This window comes from Oncorhynchus mykiss, chromosome 5 (assembly GCF_013265735.2).
Source record: "Oncorhynchus mykiss isolate Arlee chromosome 5, USDA_OmykA_1.1, whole genome shotgun sequence".
NCBI classification, from domain to species: Eukaryota; Metazoa; Chordata; class Actinopteri; order Salmoniformes; family Salmonidae; genus Oncorhynchus; species Oncorhynchus mykiss.
In genome coordinates, this window is record NC_048569.1 from 1237501 (window position 1) to 1263675 (window position 26175).

Sequence of the window (26175 nt, forward strand, 5' to 3'; positions counted from 1 at the left end):
CTAGAGTCTAGAGACAGTACACAGCCTGGTCCTAGAGACAGTACACAGCCCTGTCCTAGAGACAGTACACAGCCCGGTCCTAGAGACAGGACACAGCCCGGTCCTAGAGACAGGACACAGCCCTGTCCTAGAGACAGTACACAGCCCTGTCCTAGAGACAGTACACAGCCCTGTCCTAGAGACAGTACACAGCCCTGTCCTAGAGACAGTACACAGCCCTGTCCTAGAGACAGTACACAGCCCTGTCCTAGAGACAGTACACAGCCCTGTCCTAGAGACAGTACACAGCCCTGTCCTAGAGACAGTACACAGCCCTGTCCTAGAGACAGTACACAGCCTGGTCCTAGAGACAGTACACAGCCTGGTCCTAGAGACAGGACACAGCCCGGTCCTAGAGACAGTACACAGCCCTGTCCTAGAGACAGTACACAGCCTGGTCCTAGAGACAGTACACAGCCCTGTCCTAGAGACAGTACACAGCCCTGTCCTAGAGACAGTACACAGCCCTGTCCTAGAGACAGTACACAGCCTGGTCCTAGAGTCTAGAGACAGTACACAGCCTGGTCCTAGAGACAGTACACAGCCCTGTCCTAGAGACAGTACACAGCCCTGTCCTAGAGACAGTACACAGCCCTGTCCTAGAGACAGGACAAAGCCCTGTCCTAGAGACAGTACACAGCCCTGTCCTAGAGACAGTACACAGCCCTGTCCTAGAGACAGTACACAGCCCTGTCCTAGAGACAGTACACAGCCTGGTCCTAGAGACAGTACACAGCCTGGTCCTAGAAACAGTACACAGACTGGTCCTAGAGACAGTACACAGCCTGGTCCTAGAGACAGTACACAGCCTGGTCCTAGAGACAGTACACAGCCTGGTCCTAGAGACAGTACACAGCCTGGTCCTAGAGACAGTACACAGCCTGGTCCTAGAGACAGGACACAGCCCGGTCCTAGAAACAGTACACAGCCTGGTCCTAGAGACAGTACACAGCCTGGTCCTAGAGACAGTACACAGCCTGGTCCTAGAGACAGTACACAGCCTGGTCCTAGAGACAGTACACAGCCTGGTCCTAGAGACAGTACACAGCCTTGTCCTAGAGTCTAGAGACAGTACACAGCCTTGTCCTAGAGTCTAGAGACAGTACACAGCCTTGTCCTAGAGTCTAGAGACAGTACACAGCCTGGTCCTAGAGACAGTACACAGCCTGGTCCTAGAGACAGTACACAGCCTGGTCCTAGAGACAGTACACAGCCTGGTCCTAGAAACAGTACACAGCCTGGTCCTAGAGACAGTACACAGCCTGGTCCTAGAGACAGTACACAGCCTTGTCCTAGAGTCTAGAGACAGTACACAGCCTTGTCCTAGAGTCTAGAGACAGTACACAGCCTGGTCCTAGAGACAGTACACAGCCTGGTCCTAGAGTCTAGAGACAGTACACAGCCCTGTCCTAGAGACAGTACACAGCCTGGTCCTAGAGACAGTACACAGCCTGGTCCTAGAGTCTAGAGACAGTACACAACCCTGTCCTAGAGACAGTACACAACCCTGTCCTAGAGACAGTACACAACCCTGTCCTAGAGACAGTACACAACCCTGTCCTAGAGACAGTACACAGCCTTGTCCTAGAGACAGTACACAGCCTGGTCCTAGAGACAGTACACAGCCTTGTCCTAGAGACAGTACACAGCCCGGTCCTAGAAACAGTACACAGCCTGGTCCTAGAGACAGTACACAGCCTGGTCCTAGAAACAGTACACAGCCTGGTCCTAGAAACAGTACACAGCCTGGTCCTAGAGACAGTACACAGCCTGGTCCTAGAGACAGTACACAGCCTTGTCCTAGAGACAGTACACAGCCTGGTCCTAGAGACAGTACACAGCCTGGTCCTAGAGTCTAGAGACAGTACACAGCCCTGTCCTAGAGACAGTACACAGCCTGGTCCTAGAGTCTAGAGACAGTACACAACCCTGTCCTAGAGACAGTACACAACCCTGTCCTAGAGACAGGACACAGCCCGGTCCTAGAGACAGGACACAGCCCGGTCCTAGAGACAGGACACAGCCCGGTCCTAGAGACAGGACACAGCCCTGTCCTAGAGACTGTACACAGCCTGGTCCTAGAGTTATTATTCGACACAGCCTTGTCCTAGAGACAGTACACAGCCTGGTCCTAGAGACAGTACACAGCCTGGTCCTAGAGTCTAGAGACAGTACACAGCCCTGTCCTAGAGACAGTACACAGCCTGGTCCTAGAGACAGTACACAGCCTGGTCCTAGAGTCTAGAGACAGTACACAACCCTGTCCTAGAGACAGGGCACAGCCCGGTCCTAGAGACAGGACACAGCCCGGTCCTAGAGACAGGACACAGCCCGGTCCTAGAGACAGGACACAGCCCGGTCCTAGAGACAGGACACAGCCCTGTCCTAGAGACAGTACACAGCCCTGTCCTAGAGACAGTACACAGCCCTGTCCTAGAGACAGTACACAGCCCTGTCCTAGAGACAGTACACAGCCCTGTCCTAGAGACAGTACACAGCCCTGACCTAGAGACAGTACACAGCCCTGTCTCAGAGACAGTACACAGCCCTGTCCTAGAGACAGTACACAGCCCTGTCCTAGAGACAGTACACAGCCCGGTCCTAGAGACAGTACACAGCCTGGTCCTAGAGACAGTACACAGCCTGGTCCTAGAGACAGTACACAGCCCTGTCCTAGAGACAGTACACAGCCCTGTCCTAGAGACAGTACACAGCCTGGTCCTAGAGTCTAGAGACAGTACACAGCCTGGTCCTAGAGACAGGACACAGCCCGGTCCTAGAGACAGTACACAGCCTGGTCCTAGAGACAGGACACAGCCCGGTCCTAGAGACAGTACACAGCCTGGTCCTAGAGACAGTACACAGCCCTGTCCTAGAGACAGTACACAGCCCTGTCCTAGAGACAGTACACAGCCCTGTCCTAGAGACAGGACACAGCCTGGTCCTAGAGTCTAGAGACAGTACACAGCCTGGTCCTAGAGACAGTACACAGCCCTGTCCTAGAGACAGTACACAGCCCTGTCCTAGAGACAGTACACAGCCTGGTCCTAGAGACAGTACACAGCCTGGTCCTAGAGTCTAGAGACAGTACACAGCCTGGTCCTAGAGACAGTACACAGCCCTGTCCTAGAGACAGTACACAGCCCGGTCCTAGAGACAGGACACAGCCCGGTCCTAGAGACAGGACACAGCCCTGTCCTAGAGACAGTACACAGCCCTGTCCTAGAGACAGTACACAGCCCTGTCCTAGAGACAGTACACAGCCCTGTCCTAGAGACTGTACACAGCCCTGTCCTAGAGACAGTACACAGCCCTGTCCTAGAGACAGTACACAGCCCTGTCCTAGAGACAGTACACAGCCCTGTCCTAGAGACAGTACACAGCCCTGTCCTAGAGACAGTACACAGCCCTGTCCTAGAGACAGTACACAGCCTGGTCCTAGAGACAGTACACAGCCTGGTCCTAGAGACAGGACACAGCCCGGTCCTAGAGACAGTACACAGCCCTGTCCTAGAGACAGTACACAGCCTGGTCCTAGAGACAGTACACAGCCCTGTCCTAGAGACAGTACACAGCCCTGTCCTAGAGACAGTACACAGCCCTGTCCTAGAGACAGTACACAGCCTGGTCCTAGAGTCTAGAGACAGTACACAGCCTGGTCCTAGAGACAGTACACAGCCCTGTCCTAGAGACAGTACACAGCCCTGTCCTAGAGACAGTACACAGCCCTGTCCTAGAGACAGGACAAAGCCCTGTCCTAGAGACAGTACACAGCCCTGTCCTAGAGACAGTACACAGCCCTGTCCTAGAGACAGTACACAGCCCTGTCCTAGAGACAGTACACAGCCTGGTCCTAGAGACAGTACACAGCCTGGTCCTAGAAACAGTACACAGCCTGGTCCTAGAGACAGTACACAGCCTGGTCCTAGAGACAGTACACAGCCTTGTCCTAGAGTCTAGAGACAGTACACAGCCTTGTCCTAGAGTCTAGAGACAGTACACAGCCTGGTCCTAGAGACAGTACACAGCCTGGTCCTAGAGTCTAGAGACAGTACACAGCCCTGTCCTAGAGACAGTACACAGCCTGGTCCTAGAGACAGTACACAGCCTGGTCCTAGAGTCTAGAGACAGTACACAACCCTGTCCTAGAGACAGTACACAACCCTGTCCTAGAGACAGTACACAACCCTGTCCTAGAGACAGTACACAACCCTGTCCTAGAGACAGTACACAGCCTTGTCCTAGAGACAGTACACAGCCTGGTCCTAGAGACAGTACACAGCCTTGTCCTAGAGACAGTACACAGCCTGGTCCTAGAAACAGTACACAGCCTGGTCCTAGAGACAGTACACAGCCTGGTCCTAGAAACAGTACACAGCCTGGTCCTAGAAACAGTACACAGCCTGGTCCTAGAGACAGTACACAGCCTGGTCCTAGAGACAGTACACAGCCTTGTCCTAGAGACAGTACACAGCCTGGTCCTAGAGACAGTACACAGCCTGGTCCTAGAGTCTAGAGACAGTACACAGCCCTGTCCTAGAGACAGTACACAGCCTGGTCCTAGAGTCTAGAGACAGTACACAACCCTGTCCTAGAGACAGTACACAACCCTGTCCTAGAGACAGGACACAGCCCGGTCCTAGAGACAGGACACAGCCCGGTCCTAGAGACAGGACACAGCCCGGTCCTAGAGACAGGACACAGCCCTGTCCTAGAGACTGTACACAGCCTGGTCCTAGAGTTATTATTCGACACAGCCTTGTCCTAGAGACAGTACACAGCCTGGTCCTAGAGACAGTACACAGCCTGGTCCTAGAGTCTAGAGACAGTACACAGCCCTGTCCTAGAGACAGTACACAGCCTGGTCCTAGAGACAGTACACAGCCTGGTCCTAGAGTCTAGAGACAGTACACAACCCTGTCCTAGAGACAGGGCACAGCCCGGTCCTAGAGACAGGACACAGCCCGGTCCTAGAGACAGGACACAGCCCGGTCCTAGAGACAGGACACAGCCCGGTCCTAGAGACAGGACACAGCCCTGTCCTAGAGACAGTACACATCCCTGTCCTAGAGACAGTACACAGCCCTGTCCTAGAGACAGTACACAGCCCTGTCCTAGAGACAGTACACAGCCCTGTCCTAGAGACAGTACACAGCCCTGACCTAGAGACAGTACACAGCCCTGTCCTAGAGACAGTACACAGCCCTGTCCTAGAGACAGTACACAGCCCTGTCCTAGAGACAGTACACAGCCTGGTCCTAGAGACAGTACACAGCCTGGTCCTAGAGACAGTACACAGCCTGGTCCTAGAGACAGTACACAGCCCTGTCCTAGAGACTGTACACAGCCTGGTCCTAGAGTTATTATTCGACACAGCCTTGTCCTAGAGACAGTACACAGCCTGGTCCTAGAGACAGTACACAGCCTGGTCCTAGAGTCTAGAGACAGTACACAGCCCTGTCCTAGAGACAGTACACAGCCTGGTCCTAGAGACAGTACACAGCCTGGTCCTAGAGTCTAGAGACAGTACACAACCCTGTCCTAGAGACAGGGCACAGCCCGGTCCTAGAGACAGGACACAGCCCGGTCCTAGAGACAGGACACAGCCCGGTCCTAGAGACAGGACACAGCCCGGTCCTAGAGACAGGACACAGCCCTGTCCTAGAGACAGTACACAGCCCTGTCCTAGAGACAGTACACAGCCCTGTCCTAGAGACAGTACACAGCCCTGTCCTAGAGACAGTACACAGCCCTGTCCTAGAGACAGTACACAGCCCTGACCTAGAGACAGTACACAGCCCTGTCCTAGAGACAGTACACAGCCCTGTCCTAGAGACAGTACACAGCCCTGTCCTAGAGACAGTACACAGCCTGGTCCTAGAGACAGTACACAGCCTGGTCCTAGAGACAGTACACAGCCTGGTCCTAGAGACAGTACACAGCCCTGTCCTAGAGACAGTACACAGCCCTGTCCTAGAGACAGTACACAGCCTGGTCCTAGAGTCTAGAGACAGTACACAGCCTGGTCCTAGAGACAGGACACAGCCCGGTCCTAGAGACAGTACACAGCCTGGTCCTAGAGACAGGACACAGCCCGGTCCTAGAGACAGTACACAGCCTGGTCCTAGAGTCTAGAGACAGTACACAGCCTGGTCCTAGAGACAGTACACAGCCCTGTCCTAGAGACAGTACACAGCCTGGTCCTAGAGACAGTACACAGCCTGGTCCTAGAGTCTAGAGACAGTACACAGCCTGGTCCTAGAGACAGTACACAGCCCTGTCCTAGAGACAGTACACAGCCCGGTCCTAGAGACAGTACACAGCCCGGTCCTAGAGACAGGACACAGCCCGGTCCTAGAGACAGGACACAGCCCTGTCCTAGAGACAGTACACAGCCCTGTCCTAGAGACAGTACACAGCCCTGTCCTAGAGACAGTACACAGCCCTGTCCTAGAGACAGTACACAGCCCTGTCCTAGAGACAGTACACAGCCCTGTCCTAGAGACAGTACACAGCCCTGTCCTAGAGACAGTACACAGCCCTGTCCTAGAGACAGTACACAGCCCTGTCCTAGAGACAGTACACAGCCTGGTCCTAGAGACAGTACACAGCCTGGTCCTAGAGACAGGACACAGCCCGGTCCTAGAGACAGTACACAGCCCTGTCCTAGAGACAGTACACAGCCTGGTCCTAGAGACAGTACACAGCCCTGTCCTAGAGACAGTACACAGCCATGTCCTAGAGACAGTACACAGCCCTGTCCTAGAGACAGTACACAGCCTGGTCCTAGAGTTTAGAGACAGTACACAGCCTGGTCCTAGAGACAGTACACAGCCCTGTCCTAGAGACAGTACACAGCCCTGTCCTAGAGACAGTACACAGCCCTGTCCTAGAGACAGAACACAGCCCTGTCCTAGAGACAGTACACAGCCCTGTCCTAGAGACAGTACACAGCCCTGTCCTAGAGACAGTACACAGCCCTGTCCTAGAGACAGTACACAGCCCTGTCCTAGAGACAGTACACAGCCCTGTCCTAGAGACAGTACACAGCCTGGTCCTAGAGTCTAGAGACAGTACACAGCCCTGTCCTAGAGACAGTACACAGCCCTGTCCTAGAGACAGTACACAGCCCTGTCCTAGAGACAGGACACAGAGTTCAGTTGAGGAAGTGTGTAAGATGAGGCTTCCAGCTTATCTCTCGGCTTCATCACATTCAGTTCTTGTCATTGTGACACTGCGGGTGCTTCTTCTTCATTCGTGCTGTCTTCCTCTGCCCCTGTAGAATACATCCAGACCATAATGATGCTGGAGGAATCTGTTCAACATGTTGTCATGACAGCCATTCAGGAGGTAAGCCTTTGTAAACATTTCAAATGGCTGTGTTTTTTACTCTAGAGATCCATTTCCTGTTTCCTTTATATGACATACTACACTGTGTAGAGTATCCATGTGTTATAACAGATGACATCACACTGTGTATGATCTCCATGTGTTATAACAGATGACATCACACTGTGTCTGATCTCCATGTGTTATAACAGATGACATCACACTGTGTATGATCTCCATGTGTTATAACAGATGACATCACACTGTGTATGATCTCCATGTGTTATAACAGATGACATCACACTGTGTCTGATCTCCATGTGTTATAACAGATGACATCACACTGTGTATGATCTCCATGTGTTATAACAGATGACATCACACTGTGTCTGATCTCCATGTGTTATAACAGATGACATCACACTGTGTATGATCTCCATGTGTTATAACAGATGACATCACACTGTGTCTGATCTCCATGTGTTATAACAGATGACATCACACTGTGTATGATCTCCATGTGTTATAACAGATGACATCACACTGTGTATGATCTCCATGTGTTATAACAGATGACATCACACTGTGTATGATCTCCATGTGTTATAACAGATGACATCACACTGTGTCTGATCTCCATGTGCTATAACAGATGACATCACACTGCATCTGATCTCCATGTGTTATAACAGATGACATCACACTGTGTAGAGTATCCATGTGTTATAACAGATGACATCACACTGTGTATGATTCTCTCTGTTGTAGCTGATGAGCAAAGAGTGTCCTGTAATGGGAGGAAACGACTCGTACGCCGACATCGATAGACAGGTGAGACGTTACGGAGAATGTTCTCTTGCTACATTACACTGTGTCTTACACTAAAATCGTGTGATTTGTATTTGTCCATGTTAATTCCATGTTAATTGACATACTAGTTGTATTTTTAGCTGAAGAAGACAGTGGAGGATTTGAACGAGGCTCTAGCCACCAAGGAGGAGATCGCACAGAGATGTCACGAGCTGGACATGCAGGTTGGCCTTAAGTTTTGGGTTCATTCCTTTACGTGACCAATGTTGTCTCTGCCTTCAACTAGATACTGTACAGCCGTAGTAGAAGGTCATGGGTTCACAACAATGTTGTCTCTGACTTCAATTAGATACTGTACAGCCGTAGTAGAAGGTCATGGGTTCACAACAATGTTGTCTCTGCCTTCAACTAGATACTGCACAGCCGTAGTAGAAGGTCATGGGTTCACAACAATGTTGTCTCTGACTTCAACTAGATACTGTACAGCCGTAGTAGAAGGTCATGGGTTCACAACAATGTTGTCTCTGCCTTCAACTAGATACTGTACAGCCGTAGTAGAAGGTCATGGGTTCACAACAATGTTGTCTCTGCCTTCAACTAGATACTGTACAGCCGTAGTAGAAGGTCATGGGTTCACAACAATGTTGTCTCTGCCTTCAACTAGATACTGTACAGCCGTAGTAGAAGGTCATGGGTTCACAACAATGTTGTCTCTGCCTTCAACTAGATACTGTACAGCCGTAGTAGAAGGTCATGGGTTCACAACAATGTTGTCTCTGCCTTCAACTAGATACTGTACAGCCGTAGTAGAAGGTCATGGGTTCACAACAATGTTGTCTCTGCCTTCAACTAGATACTGTACAGCCGTAGTAGAAGGTCATGGGTTCACAACAATGTTGTCTCTGCCTTCAACTAGATACTGTACAGCCGTAGTAGAAGGTCATGGGTTCACAACAATGTTGTCTCTGCCTTCAACTAGATACTGTACAGCCGTAGTAGAAGGTCATGGGTTCACAACAATGTTGTCTCTGACTTCAATTAGATACTGTACAGCCGTAGTAGAAGGTCATGGGTTCACAACAATGTTGTCTCTGCCTTCAACTAGATACTGTACAGCCGTAGTAGAAGGTCATGGGTTCACAACAATGTTGTCTCTGCCTTCAGCTAGATACTGTACAGCCGTAGTAGAAGGTCATGGGTTCACAACAATGTTGTCTCTGCCTTCAACTAGATACTGTACAGCCGTAGTAGAAGGTCATGGGTTCACAACAATGTTGTCTCTGCCTTCAACTAGATACTGTACAGCCGTAGTAGAAGGTCATGGGTTCACAACAATGTTGTCTCTGCCTTCAACTAGATACTGTACAGCCGTAGTAGAAGGTCATGGGTTCACGACAGTGTTGTCTCTGACTTCAACTAGATACTGTACAGCCGTAGTAGAAGGTCATGGGTTCACGACAATGTTGTCTCTGCCTTCAACTAGATACTGTACAGCCGTAGTAGAAGGTCATGGGTTCACAACAATGTTGTCTCTGCCTTCAACTAGATACTGTACAGCCGTAGTAGAAGGTCATGGGTTCACGACAGTGTTGTCTCTGACTTCAACTAGATACTGTACAGCCGTAGTAGAAGGTCATGGGTTCACGACAATGTTGTCTCTGCCTTCAACTAGATACTGTACAGCCGTAGTAGAAGGTCATGGGTTCACAACAATGTTGTCTCTGCCTTCAACTAGATACTGTACAGCCGTAGTAGAAGGTCATGGGTTCACAACAATGTTGTCTCTGCCTTCAACTAGATACTGTACAGCCGTAGTAGAAGGTCATGGGTTCACAACAATGTTGTCTCTGTCTTCAACTAGTTACTGTACAGCCGTAGTAGAAGGTCATGGGTTCACAACAATGTTGTCTCTGCCTTCAACTAGATACTGTACAGCCGTAGTAGAAGGTCATGGGTTCACGACAATGTTGTCTCTGCCTTCAACTAGATACTGTACAGCCGTAGTAGAAGGTCATGGGTTCACGACAATGTTGTCTCTGCCTTCAACTAGATACTGTACAGCCGTAGTAGAAGGTCATGGGTTCACGACAATGTTGTCTCTGCCTTCAACTAGATACTGTACAGCCGTAGTAGAAGGTCATGGGTTCACAACAATGTTGTCTCTGACTTCAATTAGATACTGTACAGCCGTAGTAGAAGGTCATGGGTTCACAACAATGTTGTCTCTGCCTTCAACTAGATACTGTACAGCCGTAGTAGAAGGTCATGGGTTCACAACAATGTTGTCTCTGACTTCAATTAGATACTGTACAGCCGTAGTAGAAGGTCATGGGTTTACGATGGTGTCCTATAGTTGAAAGTAAGTCAAACCTTTGTTATAATGGTTGTTGGAATAAATATCCTCAGTACAATGGTTAAAACCTCCATATGAATACCAGGGGTAAAAGTTAACGGTTAAGGTCTTCACTGGTCTAAAATAGTTGGACCCGTTCGTTCCTGAAATAAATCTGTGTCTTTCCCACCTGATCCCGATATGCATAAATACATTATTTATTTATCTTTAAATGGAGACGCGTTTCCGAATGGACCTTGAGACCCGTTCCGTAAAGGCCTGTGGAAAAACAGAACCAAACAGACCGGTTCAGACCAGTTCAGACCAGTTCAGACCTGTTCAGACCGGTTCAGACCAGTTCAGACCAGTTCAGACCAGTTCAGACCGGTTCAGACCAGTTCAGACCAGTTCAGACCGGTTCAGACCAGTTCAGACCAGTTCAGACCGGTTCAGACCGGTTCAGACCAGTTCAGACCGGTTCAGACCAGTTCAGACCAGTTCAGACCGGTTCAGATCTGAGAGTAGAAAGAGGGAGAGAAAGTCACCTCCGACTGGGTCCTGCCAGCACCATCGATATAGGAACACCATTGGCCAAATGGTCCACAGTTACTCGTCCTTAAAAACATCAAACACAGCATTACAGTCTAAACTTCATTTGGCCCAAAGAAGAAAATAACTCAACAGAATGAAACAAAAACATTTGTTGCATATTTTAATAAAGAACTTGTTTAAAAAACGGTTCCTAGATTCTTAAATAGGCATAAAATAGTAATAATGATATACAATAATAATAATAATGATTAAAACAAATTATAATAAATACTATTGCGTCAAACCTCCAAACACAAGCTGCACACGTTCATTGGCCACCGTTCATTGGCCACCGTTCATTGGCCACCGTTCATTGGCCATCGTTCATTGGCCACCGTTCATTGGCCAACGTTCATTGGCCAACGTTCATCTCGTTTGTCCACCACCATATTAAAACGTTTGTCCCCGAGGACATTCCGCTTGTCGGCTTCTTTTCACTGTCCTCTTTCTTCTCTAATTGATGTTTTACGTCAATGAAAAAGGCCTCCATCTTCCCAGTCAACAGTAGCCTAGGTCAAGACTCCTTTCACTCTCTCTCCTCAGCAGCAGCTGTACGTGAGGTGAGCAGCCAGAACCGCTTTCAGCAGGACACATAAGCTATACGTTTTATTGAGTTGGCTGACACAGATAACAAGCTCACGCAGTTCTCACCACGTCACGCACATTAAATTAAATGAACAGACGACGGGTCTGGTCGGTAAATACCATTTTTATTTTTTACACATACCCGAGACCCTTGGCAATTATATCAGACCCAACCCAGATCTGAGACAAAAGTCAGATTTTTAGGACCCGAATTTGGAGTCTGTTGGACCCATGAAGACTTCTTGGTGACAGTGCCCTTAATCGTGGTAGGACGGCATTCCATTTAGGCTCCTTCCACTAAAACCAAATGGCATCCAGGTTTTCTTCATTCTGGTATTCTAGAACCGAGTACTGTGTTCACTATGTCTGTTCTCTCTTCTATTTGATAACATGGTCCTGTTCTATTCTCCTGTCCTGTCCTGTTCTATTCTCCTGTCCTGTTCTAATCTCCTGTCCTGTTCTATTCTCTGTCCTGTTCTATTCTCCTGTCCTGTTCTATTCTCCTGTCCTGTTCTAATCTCCTGTCCTGTTCTATTCTCTGTCCTGTTCTATTCTCCTGTCCTGTTCTATTCTCCTGTCCTGTTCTATTCTCCTGTCCTGTCCTCCTGTCCTGTTCTATTCTCCTGTCCTGTCCTGTTCTAATCTCCTGTCCTGTTCTATTCTCTGTCCTGTTCTATTCTCCTGTCCTGTCCTCCTGTCCTGTTCTATTCTCCTGTCCTGTCCTGTTCTAATCTCCTGTCCTGTTCTATTCTCTGTCCTGTTCTATTCTCCTGTCCTGTTCTATTCTCCTGTCCTGTTCTATTCTCCTGTCCTGTTCTATTCTCCTGTCCTGTCCTCCTGTCCTGTTCTATTATCCTGTCCTGTTCTATTCTCCTGTCCTGTCCTCCTGTCCTGTTCTATTATCCTGTCCTGTTCTATTCTCCTGTCCTGTCCTCCTGTCCTGTTCTATTCTCCTGTCCTGTCCTCCTGTCCTGTTCTATTATCCTGTCCTGTTCTATTCTCCTGTCCTGTCCTCCTGTCCTGTTCTATTCTCCTGTCCTGTCCTCCTGTCCTGTTCTATTATCCTGTCCTGTTCTATTCTCCTGTCCTGTCCTCCTGTCCTGTTCTATTGTCCTGTCCCGTTCTGTTCTCCTATCCCGTTCTTTTCTCCTGTCCCGTTCTACTGTTCCGTTTTCCTGTCCCGTTTTCCTGTCCCGTTCTCCTGTCCCGTTTTCCTGTCCCGTTTTCCTGTCCCGTTCTCCTGTCCCGTTCTCCTGTCCCGTTCTCCTGTCCTGTACTCCTGTCCCGTTCTCCTGTCCCGTTCTCCTGTCCCGTTCTCCTGTCCCGTTCTCCTGTCCCGTTCTCCTGTCCCGTTCTCCTGTCCCATTTTCCTGTCCCGTTCTCCTGTCCCGTTCTCCTGTCCCGTTCTCCTGTCCCGTTCTCCTGTCCCGTTCTGTTCTCCTGACCTGTCTGCACTGAACCTATATTACTATGTCCCTTGCTTTGAAGGCTTTCCATGTACAGGAGCAGCGAGATAGACTGAGGTTAGAGTATATTGAACTAGAGGAGAGGGTAAATAACCTTTTTATTCCTAATTTCTCTCAGTCCTTGTCATTTGGCGTGTGAATTGAAAGCCCTGGATTTGAAGTGTGCTCTCTGCTTCTATAACAGCATCTCCTGTTTGAAATCCAGGCTCCTTTGACTGTGTCTGCCTCCCTAATGGCACCCTTAATGGCACCCTATTCACTATGTAGTACACTACTATTGACCAGAGCTCTATGGGATGCCTTATGGGACCCTGGTCAAAAGTAGTGCACTATTTAGGGAGAAGTGTGCCATTTGGGACACAGCTTGTGTGGCGTATTAGTCAGCTGTCCTGTCATGCCCACCTCAGTTCTGTGTCTCACCAAGAACCACCCACCCTGCCCGTCCAGACTAATTCTCCTCCCCCTCCCCATGTTTACTTCCTAGTGTGTTACCAAGACGTCCCAGTGGTAGGAAGTGCTTGGGTGCTTGGTTTTTGGTCTTGGCAGCAGTGTTCTGTCTCACCATTTTACATTAACATTTTACTCATTTAGTCGACATTCTTATCCAGAGTGACTTACAGGAGCAATTAGGGTTAAGTGCCTTGCTCAAGGGGACGTTAACATATTTCACCTAGTCTGCTCAGGAATTCAAACCAGCGAACTTTCCATTACTGGCCCAACGCTCTTAACCTCTAGCCTAGAGAATAGAGCAGTAGAGAAACATGCAGATGGCCAACGGGGGACCTCCTCAACAGATGGCCAACGGGGGACCTCCCCAACAGATGGCCAACGGGGGACCTCTTCAACAGATGGCCAACGGGGGACCTCTTCAACAGATGGCCAACGGGGGACCTCTTCAACAGATGGCCAACGGGGGACCTCTTCAACAGATGGCCAACGGGGGACCTCCTCAACAGATGGCCAACGGGGGACCTCCTCAACAGATGGCCAACGGGGGGACCTCCTCAACAGATGGCCAATGGGGGACCTCCTCAACAGATGGCCAACGGGGGACCTCCTCAACAGATGGCCAACGGGGGGACCTCCTCAACAGATGGCCAACGGGGGGACCTCCTCAACAGATGGCCAATGGGGGACCTCCTCAACAGATGGCCAACGGGGGGACCTCCTCAACAGATGGCCAACGGGGGGACCTCCTCAACAGATGGCCAACGGGGGGACCTCCTCAACAGATGGCCAACGGGGGGACCTCCTCAACAGATGGCCAACGGGGGATCCTCCTCAGATGGCCAACGGGGATCCTCCTCAACAGATGGCCAACTGGGGACCTCCCCAACAGATGGCCAACGGGGGGACCTCCCCAACAGATGGCCAACGGGGGGACCTCACCAACAGATGGCCAACAGGGGGACCTCCTCAACAGATGGCCAACGGGGGTCCTCCTCAACAGATGGCCAACGGGGGTCCTCCTCAACAGATGGCCAACGGGGGACCTCCTCAACAGATGGCCAACGGGGGGACCTCCTCAACAGATGGCCAACGGGGGGACCTCCCCAACAGATGGCCAACGGGGGGACCTCCTCAACAGATGGCCAACGGGGGACCTCCTCAACAGATGGCCAACGGGGGGACCTCCCCAACAGATGGCCAACGGGGGGACCTCACCAACAGATGGCCAACAGGGGGACCTCCTCAACAGATGGCCAACGGGGGTCCTCCTCAACAGATGGTCAACGGGGGTCCTCCTCAACAGATGGCCAACGGGGGACCTCCTCAACAGATGGCCAACGGGGGTCCTCCTCAACAGATGGCCAACGGGGGTCCTCCTCAACAGATGGCCAACGGGGGACCTCCTCAACAGATTGCCAACGGGGGGACCTCCTCAACAGATGGCCAACGGGGGTCCTCCTCAACAGATGGCCAACTTGGCTGCCAACTGCCAATGGACTCATTGGTCCTCTATGCAGTTCCACATCCACCTAGGTGGAGATCCATGCATTAGTTAGCATTTGCTTCTATGACAGAGTAGTAAGTCTTTGAAAGAGTAGTACGTCTATGACAGAGCAGTAAGTCTATGACAGAGCAGTAAGTCTATGACAGAGTAGTAAGTCTATGACAGAGTAGTAAGTCTATGACAGAGTAGTAAGTCTATGACAGAGCAGTAAGTCTATGACAGAGTAGTAAGTCTATGACAGAGTAGTAAGTCTATGACAGAGTAGTAAGTCTATGACAGAGCAGTAAGTCTATGACAGAGCAGTAAGGTATTGTGGCTGGAGAAGAGAGTTCCTTCACTTTAAGATGTGATTCCTTCTGGCTCCAGAGAGACATGTTTGTTGTTGAACTGGTGTTTCACAGTGCAGTAAGTCTGTATTCTAGGGTTAGGTGTTTCACAGTACAGTAAGTCTGTGTTATAGGGTTAGGTGTTTCACAGTACAGTAAGTCTGTATTCTAGGGTTAGGTGTTTCACAGTACAGTAAGTCTGTATTCTAGGGTTAGGTGTTTCACAGTACAGTAAGTCTGTATTCTAGGGTTAGGTGTTTCACAGTACAGTAAGTCTGTATTCTAGGGTTAGGTGTTTCACAGTACAGTAAGTCTGTATTCTATGGTTAGGTGTTTCACAGTACAGTAAGTCTGTGTTATAGGGTTAGGTGTTTCACAGTGCAGTAAGTCTGTATTCTAGGGTTAGGTGTTTCACAGTACAGTAAGTCTGTATTCTAGGGTTAGGTGTTTCACAGTACAGTAAGTCTGTATTCTAGGGTTAGGTGTTTCACAGTACAGTAAGTCTGTATTCTAGGGTTAGGTGTTTCACAGTACAGTAAGTCTGTATTCTAGGGTTAGGTGTTTCACAGTACAGTAAGTCTGTATGTTATAGGGTTAGGTGTTTCACAGTACAGTACGTCTGTATTCTAGGGTTAGGTGTTTCACAGTACAGTAAGTCTGTATTCTAGGGTTAGGTGTTTCACAGTACAGTAAGTCTGTATTCTAGGGTTAGGTGTTTCACAGTGCAGTAAGTCTGTATTCTAGGGTTAGGTGTTTCACAGTACAGTAAGTCTGTATTCTAGGGTTAGGTGTTTCACAGTACAGTAAGTCTGTATTCTAGGGTTAGGTGTTTCACAGTACAGTAAGTCTGTATTCTAGGGTTAGGTGTTTCACAGTACAGTAAGTCTGTATTCTAGGGTTAGGTGTTTCACAGTACAGTAAGTCTGTATGTTATAGGGTTAGGTGTTTCACAGTACAGTACGTCTGTATTCTAGGGTTAGGTGTTTCACAGTACAGTAAGTCTGTATTCTAGGGTTAGGTGTTTCACAGTACAGTAAGTCTGTGTTATAGGGTTAGGTGTTTCACAGTGCAGTAAGTCTGTATTCTAGGGTTAGGTGTTTCACAGTACAGTCTGTGTTTGTGTTATAGGATTAGGTGTTTCACAGTGCAGTCTGTGTTTTAGGATTAGGTGTTTCACAGTGCAGTAGGTCTGTATTCTAGGGTTAGGTGTTTCACAGTACAGTAAGTCTGTATTCTAGGGTTAGGTGTTTCACAGTACAGTAAGTCTGTATTCTAGGGTTAGGTGTTTCACAGTACAGTAAGTCTGTGTTTTAGGGTTAGGTGTTTCACAGTACAGTAAGTCTGTATTCTAGGGTTAGGTGTTTCACAGTGCAGTAGGTCTCTGTGTTATAGGGTTAGGTGTTTCACAGTACAGTAAGTCTGTATTCTAGGGTTAGGTGTTTCACAGTACAGTAAGTCTGTATGTTATAGGGTTAGGTGTTTCACAGTACAGTAAGTCTGTATTCTAGGGTTAGGTGTTTCACAGTGCAGTAGGTCTCTGTGTTATAGGGTTAGGTGTTTCACAGTACAGTAAGTCTGTATTCTAGGGTTAGGTGTTTCACAGTACAGTAAGTCTGTATGTTATAGGGTTAGGTGTTTCACAGTACAGTAAGTCTGTATTCTAGGGTTAGGTGTTTCACAGTACAGTAAGTCTGTATGTTATAGGGTTAGGTGTTTCACAGTACAGTAAGTCTGTATTCTAGGGTTAGGTGTTTCACAGTACAGTAAGTCTGTATTCTAGGGTTAGGTGTTTCACAGTACAGTAAGCCTGTATTCTAGGGTTAGGTGTTTCACAGTGCAGTAGGTCTGTATTCTAGGGTTAGGTGTTTCACAGTACAGTAAGTCTGTATTCTAGGGTTAGGTGTTTCACAGTACAGTAAGTCTGTATTCTAGGGTTAGGTGTTTCACAGTGCAGTAAGTCTGTATTCTAGGGTTAGGTGTTTCACAGTACAGTCTGTGTTTTAGGGTTAGGTGTTTCACAGTGCAGTAGGTCTGTATTCTAGGGTTAGGTGTTTCACAGTACAGTCTGTGTTTGTGTTATAGGATTAGGTGTTTCACAGTGCAGTCTGTGTTTTAGGATTAGGTGTTTCACAGTGCAGTTGGTCTGTATTCTAGGGTTAGGTGTTTCACAGTACAGTAAGTCTGTATTCTAGGGTTAGGTGTTTCACAGTACAGTAAGTCTGTATTCTAGGGTTAGGTGTTTCACAGTACAGTAAGTCTGTGTTTTAGGGTTAGGTGTTTCACAGTGCAGTAGGTCTCTGTTATAGGGTTAGGTGTTTCACAGTGCAGTAGGTCTGTATTCTAGGGTTAGGTGTTTCACAGTACAGTAGGTCTGTATTCTAGGGTTAGGTGTTTCACAGTGCAGTAGGTCTGTATTCTAGGGTTAGGTGTTTCACAGTGCAGTAGGTCTGTGTTATAGGGTTAGGTGTTTCACAGTGCAGTAGGTCTGTATTCTAGGGTTAGGTGTTTCACAGTGCAGTAGGTCTCTGTGTTATAGGGTTAGGTGTTTCACAGTGCAGTAGGTCTGTATTCTAGGGTTAGGTGTTTCACAGTGCAGTAGGTCTCTGTGTTATAGGGTTAGGTGTTTCACAGTACAGTAAGTCTGTGTTATAGGGTTAGGTGTTTCACAGTACAGTAAGTCTGTGTTATAGGGTTAGGTCACTTTATCAGCTGTTAAGGTACATTTCACTTTAGCTGCCTGTTTTGATGAAGTCATACACAGTAGTTGGCTGTTTCTCAAACACACCACTGCAGCTTGGCTTCTGTGTGGAGTGAGTTTGATCCTGCCATCACGTTGTTGAGAAGGCCATATAAAAGCATGTTGCCCAGTTTGCGCTGTACTAAGAGTTTGTGGGTTTAGTTTTGTTGTTTTTGTGTGCTTGCTTTTTTCCTGATTTGAAATCAATTGTTTGTGATCATAAAATGCGGTCATGAAAAAAAAAACAAAAAAAAACTTTTGCTGTTGAAGAACAATTCAGATTTTTAATTACTGTACTTTTCATGTTTACAAAAGAGAAAAGTCCAATTTTCTTGTAAAGACTTTCATTAAATCGCAGATGGTCGGTATGTGTAATGACAAATCTTCCCCACCAGGTGGCAGCGCTACAGGAGGAGAGGGGTAGTCTCCTGGCCGAGAACCAGATCCTCATGGAGCGTCTCAACCAGTCTGACTCCATAGAAGACCTGAACAGTCCTGTAGGACGTAGGCACCTGCAGCTGCAGACACAGCTAGAACATCTCCAGGAGGAGACCTTCAGGTAACACCCTTAGGTCCAGGCTGGGGGGTGGAGGAGGTCTTGGCAGGGAGGGAGAGAGATGGGGGTGGGGAGGGAGGTCCAGGAAGTGAAGAAGGGAGGTAGTGACCTACCTGGTTCTCAGCCCCACCTTAAGAACAGTATGAAGGAGTTTCTCGTTTACAAGGCAGTTTCATTCAGTTTCTGTCACAGATGCTTTGCTCGTGCCACCTGCAATTACAGTCCTTCAGAATCATTTTGTGTTTAAGATGCATAAAGTACATTTGAAAGTATTCAAACCCATTTACTTTTTACACATTTTGTTACGTTACAGCCTAAAATGTAATTTTATTAAATGTCCTCATACATCTACACACAAATACCTCATAATAACGACGCAAAAACAGTTGTTGAAATTTTTTTATATAAAACAAATGGAAATATCACATTTACATAAGTATTCAGACCCTTTACTCAGTCCTTTGTTGAAGCACCTTACAGCCTCAAGTCTTCTTGGGTATGATGCTACAAGCTTGGAACACATTCTTCTCTGCAGATCCTCTCAAGCTCTGTCAGGTTGGATGGGGAGTGTCGATGCACAGCTATTTTCAGGACTCTCCAGAGATGTTCGATCGGGTTCAAGTCCGGGCTCTGGCTGGGCCACTCAAGGACATTCTGAGACTTGTCCTGAAGCCACTCCTGTGTTGTCTTGGCTGTGTGCTTAGGGTCGTTGTCCTGTTGGAAGGTGAACTTTCACCCCAGCTGAGCGCTCTGGAGCAGGTTTTCATCAAGAATCTCTCTGTACTTTGCTCTGTTCATCTTTCCCTCGATCCTGACTAGTCTCCCAATGCCTACCGCTGAAAACCATCCCCACAGCATGAGGCTGCCACCACCATGCTTCACCGTAGGGATGGTGCCAGGTTTCCTCCAGACGTGATGCTTGGCATTCAGGCCAAAGAGTTCAATCTTGGTTTCATCAGACGAGAGAATCTTGTTTCTCATAGTCTGAGTCCTTTAGGTGTCTTTTGGCAAACTCCTCGTGGGCTGTCATGTGCCTTTTACTGAGGAGTGGCTTCCGTCTGGCCACTGTACCATAAACGCCTGATTGGTGGAGGGCTGTGGAGATGGTTGTCCTTCTGGAAGGTTCTCCCATCTCCACAAAGGAACGTATGTTCCTGGTCTCACAGATAGAAACAGAAGATTGTGCTGACTGAGATCTAATGTTAAGCTGTAGTAGTTCTGTTATTAAACAGGCTGTAACTCACTGAGCGATTGATTGGTTAAAGAGCTATTGATTTCTCCCTGAGCCTTTTGAATCTGCCATTTTGTGTCACCAGTGTGTCTGCCATTTTGTGTCACCAGTGTGTCTGCCATTTTGTGCCGCCAGTGTGTCTGCCATTTAGTCCACTAGGGACTTTTCATTGCATTATGTAGTCATCAATGTGTAAGCTATTCTGTTTGTGTGTTTATGTAATTCTGTGTGATTATTTAGTTGGTTAGTAAATAAATAATTAAGCCAGTTTGTATATCGCTGATTCATCATTTATGCTAGGGTTTGTAGAGATATCCAAAGATTTTGCTTCATTCAGAATGACACTGAAGGTAAATTAATTAATGCCTGATTGATGACTGAAATAGAAGATATCTTTAAGAGTTAAGTTTAAATAAACTCTGTGGTGCCCCAAGATTGCTAATGAGTTAATTGTTACAGAATTAAGTTGATTATCATAATATTATATATCGTTAACTGATTTGATAAAATATTCATCATCACGTGAATGATAGTAAAGACACGACAACACACACACACACACACACCACACACACACCACACACACACACACACACACACACACACACACACACACACACACCACACCACACCACACCACACCACACCACACCACACACACCACACACCACACACCACACACCACACACCACACACCACACACACACACACACACACACACACACACACACACACACACATCTAAGTGAGGTCAACACCAGACAGCTCCTGAGCTCCCATCAGCAGCACATATTCATTTAAAATGGAAATGGAATGTGTTCATAGAAAAGATGTTCGTGTAAATCAAATAAAAATCAAATCAAATTGATTTATATAGCCCTTCGTACATCAGCTGATATCTCAAAGTGCTGTACAGAAACCCAGCCTAAAACCCCAAACAGCACGCAATGCAGGTGTAGAAGCACGGTGGCTAGGAAAAACTCCCTAGAAAGGCCAGAACCTAGGAAGAATAAGTATTAATGTATTAATAAGACCCGGGCCTGTATTAATAAGACCTGGGCCTGTGTTAATAAGTATTAACCTGGGCCTGTATTAATAAGTATTAACCTGGGCCTGTATTAATAAGACCTGGGCCTGTATTAATAAGCTGTTCTCTATTATTCTACAGTCCAGACCTGGGCCTATATTAATAAGACATGGGCCTATATTAATAAGACATGGGCCTATATTAATAAGACATGGGCCTATATTAATAAGACATGGGCCTATATTAATAAGACATGGGCCTATATTAATAAGACATGGGCCTATATTAATAAGACCTGGGCCTATATTAATAAGACCTGGGGCTGTATTAATAAGACCTGGGGCTCTATTAATAAGACCTGGGCCTGTATTAATAAGACCTGGGCCTGTATTAATAAGTATTAACCTGGGCCTGTATTAATAAGACCTGGGCCTGTATTAATAAGCTGTAGATAATAGATATTAATAAAGCTTCTCGGAGTAGGAGTACTGGTCTAGGATCAGTTCTCCCTTGTCCACATTATGTTATTCATCATGATCTAAAAGACAACTGATCCTAGACCAGCCACTAACCATTTGGCACTCACAGCAGGCACTCAGAGATGTCTCTGTTGAGTTGGGACTGGGACTACCTGCCCCTCCCTTTCACCCTGCCCCCTGGCCTTGGCCCCAACCCCCAGCGTTGGCCTCAGCCCCCTCGCTGCCCCTGCTGGTAAAAAATCACACTGCCTGGGTTCATCTCACCCACGGTGTCTGGGTCACCCTCACCCACGGAACCTCAGGGACTCACTCACTCTGACTGGGTCTTCAATGGTGTCTGGTTCACCACAGGACCTTGGGCCATCACCACGGTGTCTGGGTCACCACAGGACCTTGGGCCATCACCACGGTGTCTGGTTCACCACAGGACCTTGGGCCATCACCACGGTGTCTGGTCCACCACAGGACCTTGGGCCATCACCACGGTGTCTGGGTCACCACAGGACCTTGGGCCATCACCACGGTGTCTGGTTCACCACAGGACCTTGGGCCATCACCACGGTGTCTGGTTCACCACAGGACCTTGGGCCATCACCACGGTGTCTGGTCCACCACAGGACCTTGGGCCATCACCACGGTGTCTGGTTCACCACAGGACCTTGGGCCATCACCACGGTGTCTTATCCACCACAGGACCTTGGGCCATCACCACGGTGTCTGGGTCACCACAGGACCTTGGGCCATCACCACGGTGTCTGGGTCACCACAGGACCTTGGTCCATCACCACGGTGTCTGGGTCACCACAGGACCTTGGGCCATCACCACGGTGTCTTATCCACCACAGGACCTTGGGCCATCACCACGGTGTCTGGTTCACCACAGGACCTTGGGCCATCACCACAGTGTCTGGGTCACCACAGGACCTTGGGCCATCACCACGGTGTCTTATCCACCACAGGACCTTGGGCCATCACCACAGTGTCTGTTTCACCACAGGACCTTGGGCCATCACCACGGTGTCTGGGTCACCACAGGACCTTGGGCCATCACCACGGTGTCTTATCCACCACAGGACCTTGGGCCATCACCACGGTGTCTGGTTCACCACAGGACCTTGGGCCATCACCACGGTGTCTGGGTCACCACAGGACCTTGGGCCATCACCACGGTGTCTGGTTCACCACAGGACCTTGGGCCATCACCACGGTGTCTGGTTCACCACAGGACCTTGGGCCATCACCACGGTGTCTGGTCCACCACAGGACCTTGGGCCATCACCACGGTGTCTGGTTCACCACAGGACCTTGGGCCATCACCACGGTGTCTGGTTCACCACAGGACCTTGGGCCATCACAACGGTGTCTGGGTCACCACAGGACCTTGGGCCATCACAACGGTGTCTGGTTCACCACAGGACCATGGGCCATCACTGAGAGAGTCACTGGGAGACTATGGCAGCGTTTCCCAAACGACGGGTTGCACGTTTCAATTTTTACCTTAGCAGTACACAGCTGATTCAAATGATCAAAGATTGATGATCATTTCAATCAGCTGTGTAGTGAAAGGGGCAAAAAAACAAAACTTTACACACCTGCATCCCAGGACCGAGTTTGGGAAACACTGGACTATGGGTTTGGGCACTCGTCCATAATAGGCCATTGTCCGTCTGGGGCATTTTCTGTGGCTCCTGTTACCCCCACGGACCAACTGAGCACAACATCCTCAAACAACCTCACAATGTAAACTTCGCCAGCTCGAAATCTCAAGTTGAAGTTTTTGAGGCTCTGAGTGACCTGTGAGTTTGTGTATCTGTCATCAGTTGTGTTTTCAGTTTGGACTGAGGTGTACGTTTCTCTCTCTCTGGGGTGTCTGCAGGCTGGAGGCAGCGAAGGATGACTATCGTATCCGTTGTGAGGAGTTGGAGAAGGAGCTGACAGAGCTGAGAGGACAGAATGAAGAGCTCACCTCCCTGGCTGACGAGGCCCAGACACTGAAGGACGAGATGGATGTACTCAGGTAGGAACTACACCCTAACCCCTACACCCTAACCCCTACACCCTACCCCCTACACCCTAACCCCTACACCCTACACCCTAACCCCTACACCCTAACCCCTACACCCCTACACCCTAACCCCTACACCCTAACCCCCTGTACCCTAACCCCCCTACACCCTAACCCCTACACCCTACACCCTACACCCTAACCTCCCTACACCCTAACCCCTACACCCTAACCCCTACACCCTAACCCCCTGTACCCTAACCCCCCTACACCCTAACCCCTACACCCTACACCCTAACCTCCCTACACCCTAACCCTCCTACACCCTAACCCCTACACCCTAACCCCTACACCCTAACCCCTACACCCTAACCCCCCTACACCCTAACCCCCCTACACCCAACCCCCCTACACCCTAACCTCCCTACACCCTAACCTCTACACTCTAACCCCTACACCCTAACCTCTATACCCTAACCCCTACCCCCTACACCCTACCCCCTACACCCTACCCCCTACACCCTAACCTCTATACCCTAACCCCTACACCCTACCCCCTACACCCTACCCCCTACACCCTAACCTCTACACCCTAACCTCTACACCCTAACCTCTACACCCTAACCCCTACACCCTAACCCCTACACCCTAACCTCTACACCCTAACCCCCCTATACCCTAACCCCCCTACACCCTAACCCCCCTACACCCAACCCCCCTACACCCTAACCTCCCTACACCCTAACCTCTACACTCTAACCCCTACACCCTAACCTCTATACCCTAACCCCTACACCCTACCCCCTACACCCTAACCTCTATACCCTAACCCCTACACCCTACCCCCTACACCCTACACCCTACCCTCTACACCCTAACCTCTACACCCTAACCTCTACACCCTAACCCCTACACCCTAACCCCTACACCCTAACCCCTACACCTTAACCCCCTACACCCTAACCCCTACACCCTAACCCCCCTACACCCTAACCTCTACACCCTAACCCCTACACCCTAACCCCCCTACGCCATAACCCCTATACCCTAACCACCCTACACCCTAACCCCCCTACACCCTAACCCCCCTACACCCTAACCCCCCTACACCCAACCCCCCTACACCCTAACCTCCCTACACCCTAACCTCTACACTCTAACCCCTACACCCTAACCTCTATACCCTAACCCCTACACCCTACCCCCTACACCCTACCCCCTACACCCTAACCTCTATACCCTAACCCCTACACCCTACCCCCTACACCCTAACCTCTACACCCTAACCTCTACACCCTAACCCCTACACCTTAACCCCCCTACACCCTAACCCCTACACCCTAACCCCCCTACACCCTAACCTCTACACCCTAACCTCTACACCCTAACCCCCCTACACCCTAACCCCTACACCCTAACCCCTACACCCTAACCCCCCTACGCCATAACCCCTACACCCTAACCCCCCTACACCCTAACCTCTACACCATAACCCCTACACCCTAACCCCTACACCTTAACCCCTACACCCTACCCCCTACACCCTAACCTCTACACCATAACCCCTACACCCTAACCCCCCTACACACTAACCCCTACACCCTAACCCCACTATACCCTAACCCCTACACCCTACCCCCTACATTCTAACCTCTAACCCCTACACCCTACCCTCTACACCCTAACCCCTACACCCTAACCCCTACACCCTATCCCCCCTATACCCTAACCTCCCTAATCCCTACACCCTAACCCCTACACCCTAATCCCTACACCCTAACCCCTACACCCTAACCTCTACACCCTAACCCCTACACCCTAACCTCTACACCCTAACCTCTATATCCTAACCCCTCTAAACCCTAACCCCTACACCCTAACCCCTACACCCTAACCCCTACCCCCTACATTCTAACCTCTAACTCACCTACACCCTAACCCCTACACCCTACCCCTACATTCTAACCTCTAACCCATCTACACCCTAACCCCTACACCCTACCCCTACATTCTAACCTCTAACCCACCTACACCCTAACCCCTACACCCTACCCCTACATTCTAACCTCTAACCCACCTACACCCTAACCCCTACACCCTAACCCCTACCCCCTACATTCTAACCTCTAACCCACCTACACCCTAACCCCTACACCCTAACCCCTACACCTTAACCCCTACACCCTAACCCCTACACCCTAACCCCTACACCCTAACCTCTAACCCTCCTACACCCTAACCCCTACACCCTAACCCCTACACCCTACCCCCTACATTCTAACCCCTACACCCTAACCCCTACACCCTAACCCCTACACCCTAACCCCTACATCCTAACCCCTACACCCTAACCTCTAACCCTCCTACACCCTAATCCTTACACCCTAACCCCTACACCCTACCCCCTACATTCTAACATCTAACCCCTACACCCTACCCCCTACATTCTAACCTCTAACCCCTACACCCTAACCCCTACACCCTAACCCCCCTAACCCCTAACCTCTAACCTCTAACCCCCCTACACCCTAACCCCCCTACACCCTAACCCCTACACCCTAACCTCTAACCCCCCTACACCCTAACCTCTACACCCTAACCCCTACACCCTAACCCCCCTACACCCTAACCCCTAACCTCTAACCCCCCTACACCCTAACCTCTACACCCTACCCTCTACACCCTAACCCCTAACCCCCCTACACCCC

The 26175-nt window shown here is 49.2% G+C and overlaps 2 protein-coding genes and 1 long non-coding RNA gene across 11 annotated transcripts in view; all 3 read left to right on the top strand.

The window, feature by feature from the left end:
• Positions 1-26175, top strand: part of LOC110523075 (protein Hook homolog 3) — a 75820-nt gene that overhangs the window by 15838 nt on the left and 33807 nt on the right. For 6 of the 8 annotated variants that reach the window (XR_005051609.1, XR_005051610.1, XR_005051611.1 and 3 more), the window contains exons 5-10: positions 7322-7389; positions 8137-8199; positions 8319-8402; positions 13175-13237; positions 18565-18728; positions 23339-23479. Coding sequence is in view for 3 of the 8 variants with exons in the window: in XM_036976584.1 (XP_036832479.1) it covers positions 7322-7389; positions 8137-8199; positions 8319-8402; positions 13175-13237; positions 18565-18728; positions 23339-23479 (583 nt within the window). In the remaining 5 variants the exon portion in view is untranslated. The remainder of the gene's footprint in view (positions 1-7321; positions 7390-8136; positions 8200-8318; positions 8403-13174; positions 13238-18564; positions 18729-23338; positions 23480-26175) is intronic. The other 2 variants (XR_005051613.1, XM_036976587.1) reach the window with 1 other exon arrangement.
• LOC118964547 lies at positions 8501-12176 on the top strand. The gene is made up of 2 exons (XM_036976588.1): positions 8501-10377; positions 10504-12176. Exons 1-2 carry the CDS (start codon positions 8505-8507, stop codon positions 10533-10535), a joined length of 1905 nt encoding a protein of 634 aa, XP_036832483.1. The 5' UTR covers positions 8501-8504; the 3' UTR covers positions 10536-12176.
• Positions 15325-18402, top strand: LOC118964550. Of its 2 annotated transcripts, none has more exons than XR_005051619.1 (2): positions 15325-16220; positions 16601-18402. It is a non-coding gene; the product is annotated as an uncharacterized LOC118964550 (long non-coding RNA). The 2 variants fall into 2 exon arrangements; XR_005051618.1 differs by having other exon boundaries at positions 15350-16526.